The 19,363-nt window shown below is 52.9% G+C and overlaps 1 protein-coding gene across 3 annotated transcripts in view; it reads right to left on the bottom strand.

Annotated features, from left to right (window-relative positions):
• Positions 1-5,782, bottom strand: part of GRID1 (glutamate ionotropic receptor delta type subunit 1) — a 752,005-nt gene extending 746,223 nt beyond the window's left edge. For 2 of the 3 annotated variants that reach the window (XM_053586009.1, XM_053586011.1), the window contains exons 1-2: positions 4,928-5,359; positions 2,674-2,829 (exon numbers count right to left, since the gene is read on the bottom strand). In XM_053586009.1, the coding sequence (XP_053441984.1) occupies positions 2,674-2,829; positions 4,928-5,006 (235 nt within the window). In that variant the 5' untranslated portion in view covers positions 5,007-5,359. Of the gene's footprint in view, positions 1-2,673; positions 2,830-4,927; positions 5,360-5,755 lie in introns of those variants that run through there. The other variant, XM_053586010.1, reaches the window with a different exon arrangement.
• Between the last annotated feature and the right edge of the window lie 13,581 nt (positions 5,783-19,363).

The raw sequence follows: 19,363 nt of genomic DNA, 5'->3' as shown, positions 1-19,363 counted from the left end.
CTGCTCTGCCCCTCTCAGAGGCCCTCCAGGGGCTGGCTCCTCCCATTGCCTATAGCCCATCCAAGGGCTACACAAGGTCATAGGACACCAAGGTGGATTTCTGCCCACATGACTCACAAGGCAAAAGCACACACCCAGATTTAACCAGCACATACTCTCTGGGCAGCTGGCAGCCTAGCAATACCTGACTATCTCTTTATCTAGACAACCATCAGCCATGAGCATGAACTCCCTAATTCCAGACATGCAGGAACACTCACTCGTATACCCTTTGACTATGTCAGCCTGCCATCCTTGGAGCCTAAGAAATTTTTCCAATTGTAAAATAGGAAACTGAGCCCTAGAAAATCGGGGTCTCAGTCATAAAAGGCTCTGGGTACAAAGTTGCATTTGGGGCTTGAAGGTCTAATGACACAGAGCTACATTTTGTTTGACTTGTACTGTGTTGTTTAAATTCTTTCATTAGTTGACAATAGTTCAAAACCAGATTTTACATTAAAGTCCAGATTTGGGGATCCTCTTTAAAAAAAAAAAATCCAGCGCATTTACAATACTTAGGATTTTCACTCCCAATAGCAAAATCTGCTAAAGCTGTGTGACAGCTGCTCCTTTTAACACAGATGACCTCTTCAGACTTTTGCACTCCAGGTCCCACAGGGATTAGCTCCCCAGCTCATCTACATGTGTTACCTGCCTACGGTTACAACCCCTGCAAGAGCATTCGATACAAGGAAAAGCTGATGGGAACTGACGGTCATCATTCAGAGATAAAATGAATGAGCATGGAATACTCAACATTGCAGAAAGCGAGTCAACAGAAGCAAGGTATGCCAACAGAGGTATGTCACCAGATGCGGGACACAGGTAGGGTCCCCATCATACTCTGTGCTCCTGGGTACAGGAAGTATGTCCTTCCAGACTGTCCCTAGCTCCCAAGCACAAAAAATAAATGGTCTGCAGAGATAGGGTGTGTGAAGACAGTGCCAGGAGAATAGGATATGCTATGAAAATTGTGGCATGTCGCTGGAGAAGTGGATGTCATCCCAGATCCCCCACCCTCATTAGGGTCACTCTTGCTAAGGAGGTCTCGCCATCCCCTGGCTGGAGCCCACCACAAGCATCTGCCAGTATCTATGACAAGGGTACCCAGAAAGGGGACAGAGGACATCCAGAGACAGACACTGCTGGTGAGACATGACCTGGTATCAAAGAAAGGCAGGAATTCTATACTTCAATTCACCTCAGACAATGGACATCTGCTAAGGCTGGAAGCTTCCTATTATAAGCACTGCCAGGCTTACCACACTCAGCATCACCCCAAAAAAACACTCAGGATTCCAGGTTTATACGACCACCTCAAGGAATCCTTGGACTTTCAGGCCCCCAGAGCTAGGCAGTCTCTTTCCCTAGAATGGATACCTTTCCCTCTTCTGCTTCACTCAAGGATAGGAGACACCCACACACACACACAAAGGCCTCCCTCCAGCACAAAGACCTCCCTAGCACCAGCTCCGACCTTCTGGACCCAGAGCAGAGCTGTTAATAAGTCACTCTATCCTTGCAGGTACCCGGGGGACTGGCAGCCAGTGTGTGGCGAGATAGCAGGAGGATTCTGGGCACTGCCCCAGAGCCCTTAGCCAGCCCACCTCCTCTCTACACCCACTGCCCTGCCAGCTCGTCTTGGAAGGAATCCGCGCATCCTGTGCCACCAGCTGTGCCCCTCTATCCTCAGCGCTCAGGACCGCTGACTACAGGATCAAACCTGAGGTTTGGGGGAGCAAAGCAGAGGGAAGGAAAGAGACTCAAACTCAGCACGTATTAGAGACAGTGGATTCTCAGGCTCTGACCAGAAGGCGGGAGGAGTGAAGAAGGACTAAGGTTCCAGAATTGCGACCCAGGTGGGAGGAGAGGGATTCGCAAAGTAGGGAAAAGCAGAGGGGGGCTGCTGTCAGGAACGCCCTCGCCACGCACTTGTTGCGGCTGCGGACGAAGGCAGCCCAGGAGCCGGCTAGGAGTTCCCTGCAGCAGGACCCGGCTAGCTCCGTTCTTTTCCTGAGCAAACAGCGCCCACGTCCGGCCCAGGCGGCGGCGCCTCAGCCCGCTGCGCGGACAGCGAGAGACAAACCGACTGGAGGACCAGCTCGGCAGAGTGCGGGGGACCCAGGGCCCGCAGGGCGCGAAACGCGGCGCCTACCGGGTTGTGCTCCGAGAGAGAAGGCAGGGGCGACCCTGGCCGCCGGGCGCTCCTCGCCTCCAGGCGAGGAAGACTCGGGCCCTCAGGGATCCCGGGAGGTGCGCCCGACACAGGTCCCTGGCGCGCGGACACGCCCACCCACAAACACGCGAGAAACAAAGACGGCCCTGGGCCACGCTCGCCTGTGCGGCTGGCCGGCTACACACTCGCGCCCACCCAGCCGGAAAGGAGCCGCACAACCCGCAGCGAACCCAGCTCGCCGCGTTCACAGGCTCTCGGCTCCGGCTGGTAGCACAGAGCAGTCCCCGCGCCGCTGCCTGGGTGGGCCCAGAAGGGCGCGCAACCGTGGGTGGCAATGCGGCCGCCCGGGCGCACAAGGGTCTCAGCGCGGCCAAGCCCGTCCCAACCCAACCGGTACCCACGGCTGTTTTACTTCACAGGCCGCGGTGCAGTGGGTCCTGGGCACAGCGGCCACTCACCTTCCTGAACCGCCTGGAACGGGTTGTTGGCCTCGATGACCTTGATGGAGTAGGTGATCTTCTCACTCTGCAGGATGTCATCGTTGAGGCTCAGGTCGGATACCGCCAGCTGGAACACCCTGTCGTCCTTGGCTGCGTTCTCCTCAAAGATGGCACCTGGAGAAGAGAAGGGGTCACGACCTAGCCTGGAAAGGAACCCTCCCCCCACTTCCCTTGGCCTTCGGGTTAGGACACAGACAGAACCCGCCAGGTGGCAGGAAATAAATGCTGGGATTTGGGCTGGCAGAGTAGTTCTAAGGCTCTCTCAGATCAACCTGCACAGGAATGGGCTCCCCTTCACCTCTCCCCTCAGGTGCACACGTGCATACAGTTGACGTGAGTTACACATACACATCCCACATGCTGCCACCAGGTCACACACGTGTCTCACAACCAAGCGCCACATGTCCCAGCTAAGCCCCCCACAAGGGACTGAGCCAAGCTGAAGTGGCCTCAGGCAGCACCCAATTCCTGACATGGTCCCATAAATCCCATCCCAGGGGCCTCAAAGTCCCCTGGGAGGGCAGTGTCCCTCAACCCCAATCCTAGCATGGAATGATGCGCGTCCCCTGCTGAGTGGAACTGAACAAAGCAGGTCTACAGTTGGCGCCCTGGGCGACCTGCAGCTTAGGTGGCCGCGACGCTGCGGGTCCTGGCACCCTGGGCTCAGTCTCCTACTCCCCAGGTCTCCTCACTTCCTCTTCCTAGCTGTATGTCGAAACGAGTGGAAGGAAGGGACTGTCTCCTAGACCTCTCCGCGTTCAGATTCTAACAGGGCTTAGGGTCCCAGAAGGAGCTGCTCTTGAAAGGGCCTTCTAGAACCGCGGACAGCTCCTCCGGCACCCTACCGCACTGCTTCAGTCGACCCTGCGCTACTAGCTGAGATCCGTCCGACTCGCCGCCGGAGCGTGGTCCCGCTACGTGAGCAGTCTGGTGTCCCCATCCCCACCTCGTACGGAGTGTCCCCGAGGTCCCAGGGCAAAGCTTGTTGATCCCCTGAGCTGGGGGCTGGGTAAGAGGAGGGAGATCCCGGTTCCTGGCTACATCCAGAGCCGCAATGCTGACCGCGAGTCTCGTGCCCTGTTCAGGGAGGGAAGCAGGTTTGGCCCCGGGGCCGGCCGGGGCGTTGCGCTCCCCAGTCCCGGCCTAGTCTCTCACCATTCGACTCCACTCCCCACCCCGCCAATCCCTTCATCCCGCTTTCTCACACTTCCCAACCCCCAGGTTCCCTGTGCTTGCTGGTGTTTCCCAACTTCCGGAAAAGCGACTTGCGGAGGGGCTCCCCAAAGCGACCGCCGTCAGCCCCCCAACCCAGCCCAACTTCCCGAGATTCCTCTCATGCAACTCCTTCCTGCTCCCTTCCCGCGGCCCCTCCTCTTCTGCTCTCTCACCTTCTCTCTGGGTTCTCTCCCTCTGTCCGTCTCTTCCCGCTCAGCGTCCCCCCACCCGCGCTGTCCATGCTTCCTTCCTCAGCTCCCACCACCCAGACCGTCTGCCGGCCCCCAAGACTTGCACCACTCAAAACTCTGGGAAGGTCCAGGATTGGGCTGCAGTCGCCACAACCAGATACACACACACACCCACGCATACACCGAGAGCTACGCAGACACACACACTGGAGAACAGGCACTGTGTCCACTCTAACAGGCTGACAGTCGTGCACGCACCAACACACGCTCAGATGGCCCCACACACCCCAACGCCCTCTCGCCTTAACACTGACACTGTGCCAGGAGCACACACAACGACACACGCAGACAACACCCACCCACCCATATTCACGCACGGTTCCAGTCCGGCCTCTTTGATCCTGCCCTGCTAACTTGGCGAGCCCCCGGCCATGCCCACCTCTTGCCCCCCGCTGCTCTGAGCTGCACGGAAAGGCCTCCAGCGCCCGCCGACGGCCGGGCTAGCGACGCGGGTCTCGACGCGCATCCATCCCAGTGTTCCCCTTAGCCACGGCCCTAGTTGGTTGGCAAAGGCCGCGGGGACCCACACTGAGATCAGAGCCCGGGGGAGCCGCGAGCAGCCCGCGGGAGCGCGGCGCGGCCCGTGCACAGCTCCTCCGCGGGGCGGCGCGGCGCGGCGCGGCCCTTCGGGGGAGCACCGCCCGCGGAGCCCCTCGGCCCCAGGAATCGCCAAGTTTGGACGCCGCGCACCCCCTGTGCTGTTGGGGCCCCCGCCCAGCCCCAGCCCGGCCGCCCGCCGCGCTCACCGATGTGGATGATGGAGTCGGCCCGCACCGACACGCACTGGCATATCCAAGGGAGAAGCCACAGCGTCAGCGCTTCCATGTCCCCCGGGCGCGCGGCTCATCCGCCCGGGCCCGGGGCGAGGCCGAGGGCAGCGCGGAGCGGGGAGGCGCTGGTCCCGGTACAGTCCCGGGCCGCTCCCCGGGAAAGCCGAGCCCGCCCGTGCGTCTTCCCCCGCGCGCCCGCCCCTGCGCCCTGCGCCCGCCCCAGCCCAGCCCAGCCCAGCCCAGCGCGATCGGGCTCCCGCTCCCGCTCCGGTGGCGGCTGCGGCGGCGCTGGCAGCTCGAGCCCAGGCCCGCGCGGCGGGGGCGGCCCGCGGCGGTGGCAGCGGCGCTTCCCGCGGCTAGAGCGGCTTCGGGGGCGGCTGAGGCGGTGGCGGCGGCGGCCGGGCCGGCGTGGCGGCTTCGGGCTGGCGGTGTGTCTGAGCCCCGGCGAGGAGCGAACTGCGGAGGACGCCCCCTCCCGTCCCCCTCCCCCTCGGCTCCGCTCCCCTCCCTCCCTGCCCGCCTCCCTCCCCTCCGCCCTCCTCTGGACCACGTGACTGCGGAGCCTCAGCCTCGCCGCGCGGCGCTAGCCTGCTCGCGGCTCGGAGGGGGCAACGGGTGCTCCGCGCTCCTGGCTGGGGAGATGCTCGGAGGCCTGCACGGCGGCGGGGATTGGTTTAGGCTGCAAGGCGCGGAGACTTGACGGCCCGGGCCTGGTTCCCCGGGTTCGCCGGGGACGGGAGAATGAAGGAGGACCCGCCACTGACAGCCCTCGGGGGGTTCTGGAGCTTCCAGGTGCCCGCCGACCTTAGCCGCCTGGAGTCTCGGGTCATGAAGCACCTCGCGGAGCCGGGAGAGACACGGGGGCGGGCCGCTGAGCCAGACACCGGGATGCAAGGGGAGCCAAACGGGGGCGGTCGCCGCTGAGCGCCTCGGAGGAGAACCCGGGTTGCGGGCTCGAACGCTCGCTGCCCGCGCGGACCTCGGCGGGCGCCCATCCCCCGCCCCGCGGGCGGCGCGCTCGGACTCTAAAGCCCAATTCATGGCCGGAAACCAGCGCAGCCGTGCCCGCGGTGCCTGGACGTGAGGAGCCTTCCAAGCGGCAGGCAGGCTCAGGCTCCGACCCTACACGGAGCTTTCACGCGCGAGCCTGGGCGGAGAGCCCGCTCCTCGGGGCCAGAGCCTAGCGGGGCTTCCTCTGCTGTCCTGTGCATGCCTCCGCCGGCCACCACCAAACATAACGTTAAGCTGTTGTGGGTTCATTCTGGGAGAAGAGGGGGGGCAAGCAAGACGTTCAGCACCTTCCCCCCAAGTCCCAGACCGACTGAGCTCCACGTGGTACACCTAAGAACAGGGAGATGGCTGAGCCTGCAGACCCTGGTTCAGGGCGCTGGTGGCAGTCTCTTCAAAGGCTGCCCCTCAGTGAGCCTGGGACTGCCCCGCTGGCCTTGTAGTCTGCTGGGCCCAGGACTCTTGCCGTGCCGCAGGCAGTGCACTGGGTGCTAGAGAATCGTAAAGGTACAACGAGAGCTCTTGCCTGGAGCTCCTAGCACAGTGGGGGAAGCAGACACCTAAGCAGTTCATTAAAAGATAGGGAGAGGACTGTGAATGAGCTATGTATGCCCAGGCGCCTGGGACCTGACCCAGCCTGGGAGGAAGAGCTAGGGATGGCTTCCTGGAGGAGGTGACAATTCTTAAGGCTAAGGAGAGGTTACCTAGGCTGGAGGAGGAGAGGCTTCCAGGCATTGAGCACTGGTGAGTGAGCCAAGGCAGGAAGAGAAGAAAGAATTGCGTGTGTGTGTGAGAGAGAGAGAGAATGAGTGTGTGTCCCAAGCTGCCAGCCACAGAGCAGTCATTGGCAAATTTCCTTTGGAAAGTTTGGGAAGGAGGCTGTGCGGTGAGACACAGTGGAGACGTTAGAGCTGTGCGAAAACCCTGATGGGGCTGACTCTGTGGGCAGGGGCAGCCTGGTGGGGAGCAGCAGAGTTGCAGACATATCCAGGAATCCCATGACTGGGCTGACAAGGTAACTTTCAGGATGATCGGGCCAATGGGCAAGCAGAGAGGAACGGGCCACGCCCATGAAAGACTGTGCTTTGGAGCTGAGTGTGCCCCCCCCCAACTACACACACACATACACACACAACTACAACACACCTGTTCAAGAAATCTTAAAGGCCTGGAATGGTAAAACATGCCATACCCAGCTTCTCCAACCCCCCCACCCATGTCTCCAATTCTCATTCTTGCACAGTTTCTCCATTCACTGGCTGCAAAGTTGAAGGGAGGAAGGAAATAAAAGGGTGGATTTTTTAATATAACAATTTAGTTCCTTGGAAGGTCGGTGGGTGTGGTCAGGACCTGAGGTCAAGAGCCACAGGATCAGGATACCCTTGACCTTGACCTAGAGGGCTCCTGTTGTTTGGGACTGTGCAGTGTGTTAGGAGAGTGGGCCTGTGATACACTCAGTTAGAGGTTGTTCTTGATGTGTATTTTGCTAGGTAGAGGTAGCATGATTGCAGTAAGGTAAGCCTTAAGAAGACAATCCACCAGCACACACACATACACACAGTTTGGGGAAGATTTCTATCAAATTTTAGGTGGATCGCCTATAGTCCTAGCTACTCGGGAGGCTGAGGCAAGAGAATTGCTTAAGCCCATGAGTTGGAGGTTGCTGTGAGCTGTGTGATGCCACGGCACTCTACTGAGGGCGATAAAGTGAGACTCTGTCTCTACAAAAAAAAAAAAGAAAGAAAGAAAATTCTAGGTGGATGATGGGGCCCTTGTGCTTTGGCCTCAGAGGGTAACGACTCAAGGTGAATCCCCTCAGGAAGCTGCTGGCCTGGGCCAACTTCACCTTCTGTCTCAGGTGTTCCTCTGCCCCAGCTGCCAGGGCCTATGGTCACTTACCATCCCCAGATGATCACTGTACCCAGCCAGGCCAGTTTTCTCAGCCAAACTATAATGCCCTGGATAACCTTTCTCTGGTCACTGTGGGCACTATGCGTGCATCCTGTTTCTCCCAGAGCTGGAAGGCAGGCCCAGAAATCACTGTGGACCTATGCAGACCCATCTCAAGGCAAGATGTTTTTAATCCTCTGACCCCTAAATTTGGGATTGCCATGTTCCAAGGGCATTGGCTGTCACTGAGGGCTTGGTTGAACTCACCAAGATCTTCATTGCTTATTGCTCCTGGCCTACCTCAGCCTCTTTAATCACTGATAGCTTCTGGGGATTAAAAAATCTGCCTCCCGGTGGGTGGCACCTGTGGCTCAGTGGGGAGTGTGCCAGCCCCATATACCAAGGGTGGCAGGCTCGAACCCGAGCCTGGCCAAACTGCAACAAAAAAATAGCCAGGCGTTGTGGTGGGCGCCTGTAATCCCAGCTACTCAGGAGGCTGAGGCAAGAGAATCCCCTAAGCCCAGGAATTGGAGGTTGCTGTGAGCTGTGTGACACCACGGCACTGTACCCAGGGCAATAAAGTGAGACTCTGTCGCTACAAAAAGAAAAAAAAAAGAAAAATCTGCCTCCCCAAAACCAGAAGAAGCAACTCTATCCAATGAACGAGTTCACCCGTACTGCAATAACCCAGTTGGAAAAGATAGATTAGCAACCTCTGGATCATATAGTGCATACCCACTTCAGAGAGGGAAAAACTGAGGCTTAGAGAAAGGCATCAGGTCAGCTGCCAGCAGACCCACGTCTCAGTCCTCTTGGTTTGTTCCTCACTACCTAAAGGGGTGTCTACAGAAATTAAAACTGAGTCAGTAAATCCTTTCGTTACACCAAGTTCAGCCAGTACAGGTGATTGCTTTTTCTAAAAAGTTTTTCAATTATACTGATTCTAACTACACTCTTTAGTACTTATCACATGAGGCCCGGTGCTCACCACCTAACACCTTACCAAGGAAACTGATAGGAGGGTAAAAAAAGATAAACTGGACCCATCAGGAGTGTCAACTAAAACACTAGAAGGATGAAGTTTGCCACTGAAGCTGCAGGCAAAATGTCAAGGCAGAGAGAGGGCCCAAGGCCCTCAGTGGTCCACTTGGAAGCACAGCCATAGTAACTTAAAGCTTTGTCATTCCAGAAATGCAGACCCCTCCTTTCTTCATCATTTTCTTTCTCATCCCAGCCAAGAACCACACTGAGGAAAGGCCACCTGTAGTCCTGGGCCTCCCAGCAGCCTGTCACCCTGGCACAGCCCTGATGAGCTGCCTGCCCAAAGTCCCCAGCACCAGTGCCCCTCCTGAATCATGTCTCTCTTGATGCCCCCACCCAGTGACTATGTCTTCCTCTCTCCCTGAGGAACGGCCTCGGCACAGATCCTACCTGGAATTTCTAAGACAGTTCAACGCAGGTCCTGCTTGAAGGCTATTGTAGGCAGAGAGAGACCACAGCCCAGCCTGGGGGATGCTCCACAGACTTTGGCATGAAGTACAGACTCTCCTCTGTACCCAAGGGGAAGGCCAACTGAGGTCCAGTGCCAAGCCCCCAGGGAGGGGTCAGCTGGCATCTTAGAAGGAGTGTGAGTGCCAGGCCCTACTCACAGACTCCAGGGAACCTGCCCTGTGCTAGGATCTGAGCTCAGAAGATCCCACTGCTACCTTCCTCTCTTAACCCACCAAATTCTTCCTTTCTTATTTTCAAACACCCTTATGTATTGCCTATCTCACCTGCCCCCTCAGTGTGACCATTGGCTCTCCTCTCACATGTTAACTGTCCCTATTTTGTCCTCTTTACCCCTTCTGGGCCTCTCTCTATAATGTCATTTTTACTGTTTTCTCAACTTGTATTTATTCTATTTGATCTCTTTTATATTACTATATTTCTGTTTATTTTTACTCTTGGTATCCTCATGAGTTTTAATTTAAATTTCCCAGGCGAACAATCTTGCATCATTCATTCTACTATTCAAGCCTTCTGTTAATTTAATCTTTGCTTTTCCGGAGATTAAGGGGCATTGGGAGGTGACAGAAGTGGCCTTCCTGCACCTGCTTGCCTGAGCCACTGGGGCAATTGTGACCCTAGCCCACACCCTCTGGACCCTTCTGGGGGCACCACCAATGGCTCAGTGCAAACACTCACAGCTGGCAGCCTGGTGGGGCATGCCCCACAGGGCAATGAGGAGGAAGCAAATCACATACAAAGTCCTCCCTAGGTAAGAGCATCTCATCTTTCTAGGGCAAGGACCTCTCTTTGTCCCCATTAAACAGGAAATTATGGCTTGGGACAGGGTGCTCAGTCTGCTTGGAAACAATGAGTTCAAAAGTTATCTGTGTGAGGCCAGGCGTGGTGGCTTCTGCCTGTCATCCTAGCACTCTGGGAGGCTAAGGTGTGAGGACCACTTGAGCTCAGGAGTTTAAGACCAGCCTGAGCAAGAGCAAGTTCCTATCTCTATTAAAAAAAAAAAAATAGAAAATTAGCCAGGCATGGTGTCTGGCACCTATAGTCCTAGCTACTAGAGAGGTTGAGGCAAGAGGATCACTTGAGTCCAGGACTTTGAAGTTACAGTGAGCTACAGTGATGTCACTATACCTATCCAGGGAGACAGAGAGATTCTGTCTAAAAAGAAAAAGAAAAAAATAGTTAACCTGTGTGAAAAATTACTTCCTTCACAAAAGCAAGGAACCCCAGAGCTCTGGTCCCTAGACCCAGGCTCTTCAAGCAAGGGTGGTATCAGGATCAAACCACAGCTCAGTACTGTCTAGGGTTATCCTGCTGACATCCAGAACTCCCTTGGCACCTTGGAGTCCAGCAAGGTGCTATGAGTTCAAGTGTGTGACAAAAGGCTCTTGCTATTACAGTTCAAATGTTTGATACCACAGCTCTTCAGAGATTCTCCCTGAGCCCAAAGGCTGGCACAGCCCACTCCCAGGCTATTTTCTGGGTCCCCTGTTTCCACAAAGTCGGCCTGGGGTAACTTCTCTCCTTTACCCCACCAGTGGGATTTGCAACCCTGCCATTTTTGTACTTTGGGGAGCACCCGACTCCCCAGGTAACTGATAGGACCAGAACCCTGGACTGTCGGTCTTCTCCCAAAGCTAAACTCAGTCCCTACACTCTCACCAGCCATAACCCAGCTGACCCAGAGGACATGGAATGCCACAGAAGCCCCTGCCCCCCCCAGTCCCCAAGTCTCCCCCTAACCCCTGCCATCTACTTCAGTGGGTCCTCGGGCTCCACACAGGCTGAGCTGAGACTTAGAGCTGAGTTAAAGAAGGGGCTGTGGTTTCAGGCAAAGAGAACAACAAGAGAAAATGTCTGGAAGTAGGACCAAGTGCAGGAAGGCTGAGAGAAGAGCAGCAAGGTGGGAAGGAGGAGTCGGAGGAAGGGCAAGGGAAGAAGTTGCCAGAACGTTCCTGGTGGGAGAGACTAAGGCCAGGCACACTCCTTCCCAAACACATCTCTGCAGAGCAGAGATCTGTGTGGCTCTGTGACAGCCAGAGACATGTCAACCACTGTCTTCAGTGGGCATCCTGGGAAAGCCACAGGGCCACTGATTCACAAAAGGAGGTCCAAATAGAGGAATGAGAGAGCATTGTCCCCCTGCCTAATAGAGAGCTCATGGGCCCTGGGGGCCCCTCCTAATTCTGATACTCTGTGCCAACCATATGTCTGGCGCATGTCCCCCTCCCCAGGAGGGGAGGCTGCAGGTGTATACCCATGGGGTGGAACCCTGGAGCTCACCAGACCCCAGCCCCCAGCCTGCTCCTTGTCTACAATGGGGTACCTGAGTGTCAGCCTGCACAGAGGGCCAGGAGCTGCATGACAGAGGCCTCAGACATTTTGATAAATGAGTGTTAGAGGTACTCCCAGCACACGCCTCCTCATCCCATCCTAAGTCAGGTAGTCCACCAGCTCCCACCATCTCAGGCTTTCAGTCTCTCAGAACCAAGGCCACCCAGGGAAGCAGGACTAGGGGCAGCTGCATCCACCCAGAGCCTTCACTCATCTGACAGAGACCCCATTCCCCAGACCCACTCTCCAGCCAGACACAGCAGCTAGCAGATGTGAGTGCCCTGCTCATCCTGGACACACCCACTTCCAACAGCCAGTTTTCTGGCCTGTAACCTCTTCCCTTACCCAGCAGTGGAATGAAATTGTGATTGATTTTCTCTGTCTAGGTGTCATGGTGCATTTAGCATCCCATAAACCTGAAGAGAAGAGGTGCTACCTCCCAGGGATATTCCAAGGTTGGAGCAAGGGCTGCCCAGTGCTCCTTCAAATGAGGCAGGGTCACAATAAGGGCCTTGATCACTGCTGATGTACTGGGGAACCTCGGGCAAGATCCCTAACTTCCCAGAGATTCATCTGGAAATTAGAGAAGTACTCAGGGCTTTGACATGGAGGCCCAGGAGAGGGAGTGGGACAGAGAAGAAGCCTCAAGGGGAGGCTCCAGAGGAGAAAGGAGACCTGCATGAGCCTAACTCTTGCCAAGCACCAGGCCTGTGCACTGCAGCACCGCACACTCCCTACCTTACAATGGAAAGAGAGGCAGGTGAAGAAAGGGACAAAGGCCTACAGATCAGAGGCCTGCAAGGTGCATGCCACCCAGGATCAGGACACATAAGTGACAGAGGGAGAGGAAAGGAGGGAAAAGGGGCCTCAGAGTTCAGAGGGGAGGGGCAGGGCCCAACTACAGAGGCAGATGCACTGTCCTTCTGCCAGCCACCCCTCACCTGCTCACTGCCTGTTGGTGATCTACACAAGACTTTGTGAGAATGGGTTTCTTATCCCCACTCTACAGATGAGAATAATGAGCCTCACAGCAGTAAAGTCACTGGATAGTTAATGAGTGTGGAAGGCTGAAAAATGCCCCCAAAAGATGTCCATGTTCTAATCCCTGGAACTTGTAAATGTGACCTTATTTGGAAAAAGCACTGGCAGCTTTGATTAAGTTAAGAATTTTGAGATGAGAAGATTGTCCTTGTTGTCCAGGTGGGCCCTACATGCCATCACAAACGTCCACAGAAAACAGAGACATAGGGAGACCACAGGGAAAAGACAGTGTGACGGCAGGACAGACTGAAGTGGTACACAAACCAAGGAATGCTGCAACTGCCAGAGCAAAAGGTAAGGAACAGACTCCTGCAACCTCCAAGGGCTGTGTGCTCCTGGAAGATTTCACGCTCCAGGCCTCCAGAACTGTGACAAAAGAAACATTTATTGTTTGAAAACACCCACGTGTGGTCCAGCAGTCCCTTTTATCCACAATTTCTTTTTCCTCAGTTTCAGTTACCCATGGTCAGCTGTGGCATGAAAATATTAAAGGGAAAATTCCAGAAATAACCAAATATGAGCTTTAACTTGTGCACAGTTCTGAGTAGCATGATGAAATCTCTTGCTGTCACACTCCATCCTTCTCGGGACATGAATCCTCCCTTTTTCCAGTATATCCACACAGCAGATGCTACCTGCCCATTCATCACTTCTTTTTATTTTATTTTATTTTTGTTATGCAGGCCCAGGCCGGGTTGAAACCTGCCACCCTTGGTGCACAGGGCCAGCACTCTAACCACTGAGCTATAGGCACCCAGCCCCATTAGTCACTTCTTAGTCTTCTCAGCTACCAAATCAAAGAAATCACGTATATAGGGTTTGGTACTACCTACAGTTTCAGGCACTCAGCCCCACATCAGCCCAGGCCTCACACACCCACATCAGCAAACAGAGAGAGAAAAGGCAGCCCAGTAAGGCTGCTGCCAGAAGGAAGGAGCCATCACCCTCACAGCCTGAGAGAGCCACAAGACCCAGGGGGAAGGAATTACTGGGAGAGGCCTCTGGGACCACAGCAGGTGTGTGCAAGTCCAGCTGCAGCAGCCTCCACTTGACACTCTATTCCCGCATAGCAATCCACCCCAGCCCTATTTCTTAAATCACAAAAGGTCCATTGTTTCCTATATACAAAAGCTTGTTTTAATGTCTGATTTGATTTGGAAAATGCCAGAAAATGTGGAGAAGAAATTTACGATACCCCATAACACCACTTCCATGTTCTTCCCGTGTGGCCCCTTCAGACCAGATGATAACGGAAGAGCCTCAGAAGGATAAAGACTTCACTCCCCTGCCTTCACCCTTCTCCCCACCTAGGAAGTAGACAGGCAATCCAGCAGAGACTGCCATCTCGTGACCTTGAGAAGCCAAGCATGGGACAGACAACCTACATTCCAGGCTGGCAGAGGAGGGGCCTGCTGCTTTATCAGCCCCAGACACATGAGACTGTTAAACCCTCATCTATGTAAGCTTCGGCAGTGAAGGTCCCAGTTATTTGTAACTGAACACAAATCCTAACTGATACCACCAACCAGAAATAACCACCGCTGAAACTGGGATGTTCTTCTTCCTGTCCTTTATTCTGTATTCATGTATAATTATTCATGTATAATTTGGAAATAGAAACAGACTTCATGTATCAGTACTTAACATTCATTTGTCACTTCTTTCCTGCCCATCTCAACCTAAAAAAGGTAAGCCCAATAAAGAGAGGGATAGTATTATCTTGTTTACAATTTTATTCCCAGCACTTAGAACAATACCTGACACATCTAATACATGTTCAATCAGTGTTAAATCAATTAATTAATGAGTGAATGAACATTTTAACGTGAGCACTTTTCCCTAGTATGAAATTTCCCTAGTATGAAATTCTTTTCTGAAAATATAATTTTTAATGGCTGGTTACATTTCTATTCCAAGGATTTATCATACTTTAATCATTCACTTGCCAATGGATATTCTTCCCAATTTTCACCATTACAAACAATGCTACTATAAAAATAATTATACATGCATTTTCAGCTTTTATGTAATTATTTCTTAGAATAAATATCTGAAGTGGAATTGCTGGGTCAGAGGTTATGCATAACTTAATTCTCTTAGTACATACTTCCAAAATTGTACCCCAAAGCTGTTTTTTAAACCTTACACTTTCATGAAAGTATTTGTTTTCTCTACACTATTCTGATAAGTGAAAAACTGTATCTCAAAGTTGTTTTAAGGCGCATTTCCTGCTCAATGGGAATATTGAGCATTCTTTTTGCAGTTTGTGTATCTTTGACAGGTCACTTAAGGTAGGTAGCCTGCAATAACCATCACCTGCTGTAAGTCTTCGACCACAGAGGGTAGGGTTCCCTTGGCCTGCCTGCCAGTGTGACCAATATTCAAGCACCTTTAGGAAGAGTAGGAGGGCAGCCAAGGGCTAGGCTGGAGTCCATGAGATTCCCAGACTGGAATCATCACAGGTAGCTGCGTCCACATCCCTGGTCCCCTGCTAAGAACCATGATGGGTGAAAAAGACACTCCTCCTAATGTGAACCTGGGTGGGGGACTGTGGCTGGAGGAGACCTTGGGTAGGCCTAGGCAATGCTGTTGGGGGCTGGCAGAGAAGGGAAGCTAATTCCAGGCCCTGAGAGCCCTAGAAGGCGTTAAGGACTTCTGAGATACCCAAGCTAGGTTTAAATAAGGAGGAGGAAGAGCCTTAGAGAGGGATATCCCAGGAAGCAGGCCCTACACAAGCAAAAGCACTGAGCAGGGTCAAGCTTGGGGTGTGCTCAAGTCCAGATCAGGACCACATAGCAAGCCACCGTCTTGGGCACAACCCCACCTCCCATCTCGAGGCCACAATCCCTCATTCAGTCACTTGTATGCACACAGCCCACACGCGGCTGGTCCACAAACTCCCTAATGAAGGCCAAGGTGAGCGTTATTAAACATCTCCCGGCCCGCACTCTATACCTGGCCTGGGTCCAAGCCCTGAGACACCGCACAATTACCCCATTCACAGACGGGAGGATCCTGCGGTCAAGAGCACGGTCAAGGCCTCCAGGCTGTGCAAAGGGCCGAGAGCTGGCGGTGGGGCGCCATGCCCGGAAGGAGCCCCGAGCTGGACAGAGATAGTGGTCTCTAGCCCCCGTGCCCACCGTGAGGCTACACGAGAGGTTCCACCAAGGCCGTCGCGGGCAGCGCGAGTTAGGCAACGAGAGCGCGGGCCAGGCGCGCCTTCCGGGACTGAACTGTCTGCACTGGCCCAGGGACAGCCGCGGTGCAATGCTGCCCCCTGCCGGCGTTCAGGGTAACGCGTCCGTATTGCGGCCGCGCGAAACTCCCAGAGAGCCGACACCAGGCTTCTTGTATTGGATCAGGAAAGCGGGAGGCAGCTGGGCAAAGTTGAATGGGACCTGGTCTCCATGACAATAACAATAGCCAACGTTTACATAGCATTTACTGTGAGCGGGGCACTATCCTAAAGCTTTGGATACATTATTGACTCATTTAATCCTCACTCAATCCTTCTGAGATTCAGAAGTTATGTGAACCTTCCCAGCTAGTAAGAGGCAGAATAGCATTTGAACTCAGGCTGAACCATCTGCTAGTCAAAAAGACCTTTACAAGCACCAACCGTGTCACTTCCCGCCGGTTTCTACCCCCTAACCCCATGGTCAGCTACTGCTGGAAAATGCCCGGCAGGTATCCTAAAGACTGGATGTTACATCCTCTGCTTGGACCATATGGATGGGCTGGGTCCCTGGATTTCCCCTGGGTCTGATGAGGACTGCCCTGCACCCTCCCTGGGAGCTTTTAAAGGCCAGGATCCCGGTAGATGCCAGAATCAAGTGATGACTCCAATATCCTCTTCATAGGCCGCCCAAGATCCCAAACAGGAAGAGGGCAGGGCCTGGGTGAACCTTTGCCTTGTGAATAGCTCACTGTTTGAAGTGTCTGGCCTGAAAGCCTGAAGTTTCTCCTTCTTTCCCTCTCATCCTCATACTGCAAAAGGTTTAGACTCAGTCCCCTCAAAACCATAGGTCAAATTATAACAGTCCTGTTTAAAAACCCTCTACTACAACTCAAAAAAAAAATAAAAACCTGATTAAAACTTGGGCAAAGGCCTCAAAGCCTATAGCTCAGCAGCTAGGGTGCCAGCCACATACACCAGAGCTGGTGGGTTTGAAACCAGCCCGGGCCTGCCAAACAACAATGACAACTACAACAAAAAATAGCCGGGCATTGTGGCAGGCTCCTGTAGTCCCAGCTACTCAGGAGCCTGAGGCAAGAGAATTACTTAAGCCCAAGAGTTTGAGGTTGCTGTGAGCTTGATGCCACAGCACCCTAATGCGGGTGACAGAGTGAGACTCTGTCTAAAAAAAACAATTGGGGTCAGCACCTGTGGTTTAGTGAGTGGGGCGCCTGCCCCATATACCGAGGGTGGTGGCTCCAAACCCACCCAGGCAAAACTGCAACAAAAAAAGAAAAAAAAACATAGCAGGGTGTTGTGGCAGGCACCTGTAGTCCCAGCTATTTAGGAGGCTGAGGCAAGAGAATCACCTAAGCCCAAGATCTGGAGGTTGCTATGAGCTATGACAGCACGGCACTCTACCGAGGGTGAAATAGTGAGACTGGAAAAAAAAAAGATGAGTATGACTTATTCTTATGAAGTACCTAGGTACCTAGAGTGGTCAAATTCATAGAGACGGAAAGTAGAATGGTGGTTCTCAGGAGGAAGGAGATAGGGAGAACTGTTGTTGAATGGGGACAGAGTTTCAGTTTGGGAAGATGGAAAAGCTCTGCAGATGGATGGTAGTGATGGTTGCGCAGCAATGTGAATGGATGTCCTTAATGCACTGAATTGTTTGCCTAAAAGTGGTAAAGGCCAGGCCAGGCTCGGTGGCTCATGCCTGTAATCTTAACACTCTGGGAGGATGAGGCAGGAGGATCCCTGGAGCTCAGGAGTTTGAGACCAGCTTGAGCAAGAGCAAGACCCCATCTCTCCTAAAAGTAGAAAAAATTAGCCAGGTGTTATGGTGGGTCCCTGTATTCCCAACTAGTTGGGAGGCTGAGGCAGGAGGATCCCATGAGCCCAGGAGTTGGAGGTTGCTATGAGCTAAGCTGACGCCACAGCACTCTAGACTGAGCAACAGAGTGAGACTCTGTCAACAAATAAATAAATAAATAAGTTAATACTGTAAGTTTTTTTTTTTTATTGTTGGGGATTCATTGAGGGTACAATAAGCCAGGTTACTCCGATTGCAATTGTTAGGTAAAGTCCCTCTTGCAATCATGTCTTGCCCCCATAAAGTGTGATACACACCAAGGCCCCACCCCCCTCCCTCCATCCCTCTTCCTGCCTCCCCCCCCAATAACCCTAATTGTCATTAATTGTCCTCATATCAAAATTGAGTACATAGGATTCATGCTTCTCCATTCTTGTGATGCTTTACTAAGAATAATGTCTTCCACTTCCATCCAGGTTAATAAGAAGGATGTAAAGTCTCCATTTTTTTTAATAGCTGAATACTATTCCATGGTGTACATATACCACAGCTTGTTAATCCATTCCTGGGTTGGTGGGCATTTAGGCTGTTTCCACATTTTGGCAATTATAAATTGAGCTGCAAGAAACAGTCTAGTACAAGTGTCCTTATGATAAAAGGATTTTTTTCCTTCTGGGTAGATGCCCAGTAATGGGATTGCAGGATCAAATGGGAGGTCTAGCTTGAGTGCTTTGAGGTTTCTCCAGAATTCCTTCCAGAAAGGTTGTACTAGTTTGCAGTCCCACCAGCAGTGTAAAAGTGTTCCCTTCTCTCCACATCCACGCCAGCATCTGCAGTTTTGAGATTTTGTGATGTGGGCCATTCTCACTGGGGTTAGATGATACCTCAGGGTTGTTTTGATTTGCATTTCTCTAATATATAGAGATGATGAACATTTTTTCATGTGTTTGTTAGCCATTCGTCTGTCATCTTTAGAGAAGGCTCTATTCATGTCTCTTGCCCATTGATATATGGGATTGTTGGCTTTTTTCATGTGGATTAATTTGAGTTCTCTATAGATCCTAGTTATCAAGCTTTTGTCTGATTGAAAATATGCAAATATCCTTTCCCATTGTGTAGGTTGTCTCTTTGCTTTGGTTATTGTCTCCTTAGCTGTACAGAAGATTTTCAGTTTAATGAAGTCCCATTTGTTTATTTTTGTTGTTGTTGCAACTGCTATGGCAGTCTTCTTCATGAAGTCTTTCCCCAGGCCAATATCTTCCAGTGTTTTTCCTATGCTTTCTTGGAGGATTTTTATTATTTCATGCCTTAAATTTAAGTCCTTTATCCATCTTGAATCAATTTTTGTGAGTGGGGAAAGGTGTGGGTCCAGTTTCAGTCTTTTACATGTAGACATCCAGTTCTCCCAACACCATTTATTGAATAGGGAGTCTTTCCCCCAAGGTATGTTCTTGTTTGGTTTACCGAAGATTAGGTGGTTGTAAGATGTTAGTTTCATTTCTTGGTTTTCAATTCGATTCCAAGTGTCTATGTCTCTGTTTTTGTGCCAGTACCATGCTGTCTTGAGCACTATGGCTTTGTAGTACAGACTAAAATCTGGTATGCTGATGCCCCCAACTTTATTTTTGTTACAGAGAACTGC

The sequence above is a fragment of the Nycticebus coucang genome, chromosome 3 (assembly GCF_027406575.1).
Source record: "Nycticebus coucang isolate mNycCou1 chromosome 3, mNycCou1.pri, whole genome shotgun sequence".
Taxonomy (NCBI): Eukaryota; Metazoa; Chordata; class Mammalia; order Primates; family Lorisidae; genus Nycticebus; species Nycticebus coucang.
This window is presented reverse-complemented; position numbering and strand designations above follow the sequence as displayed.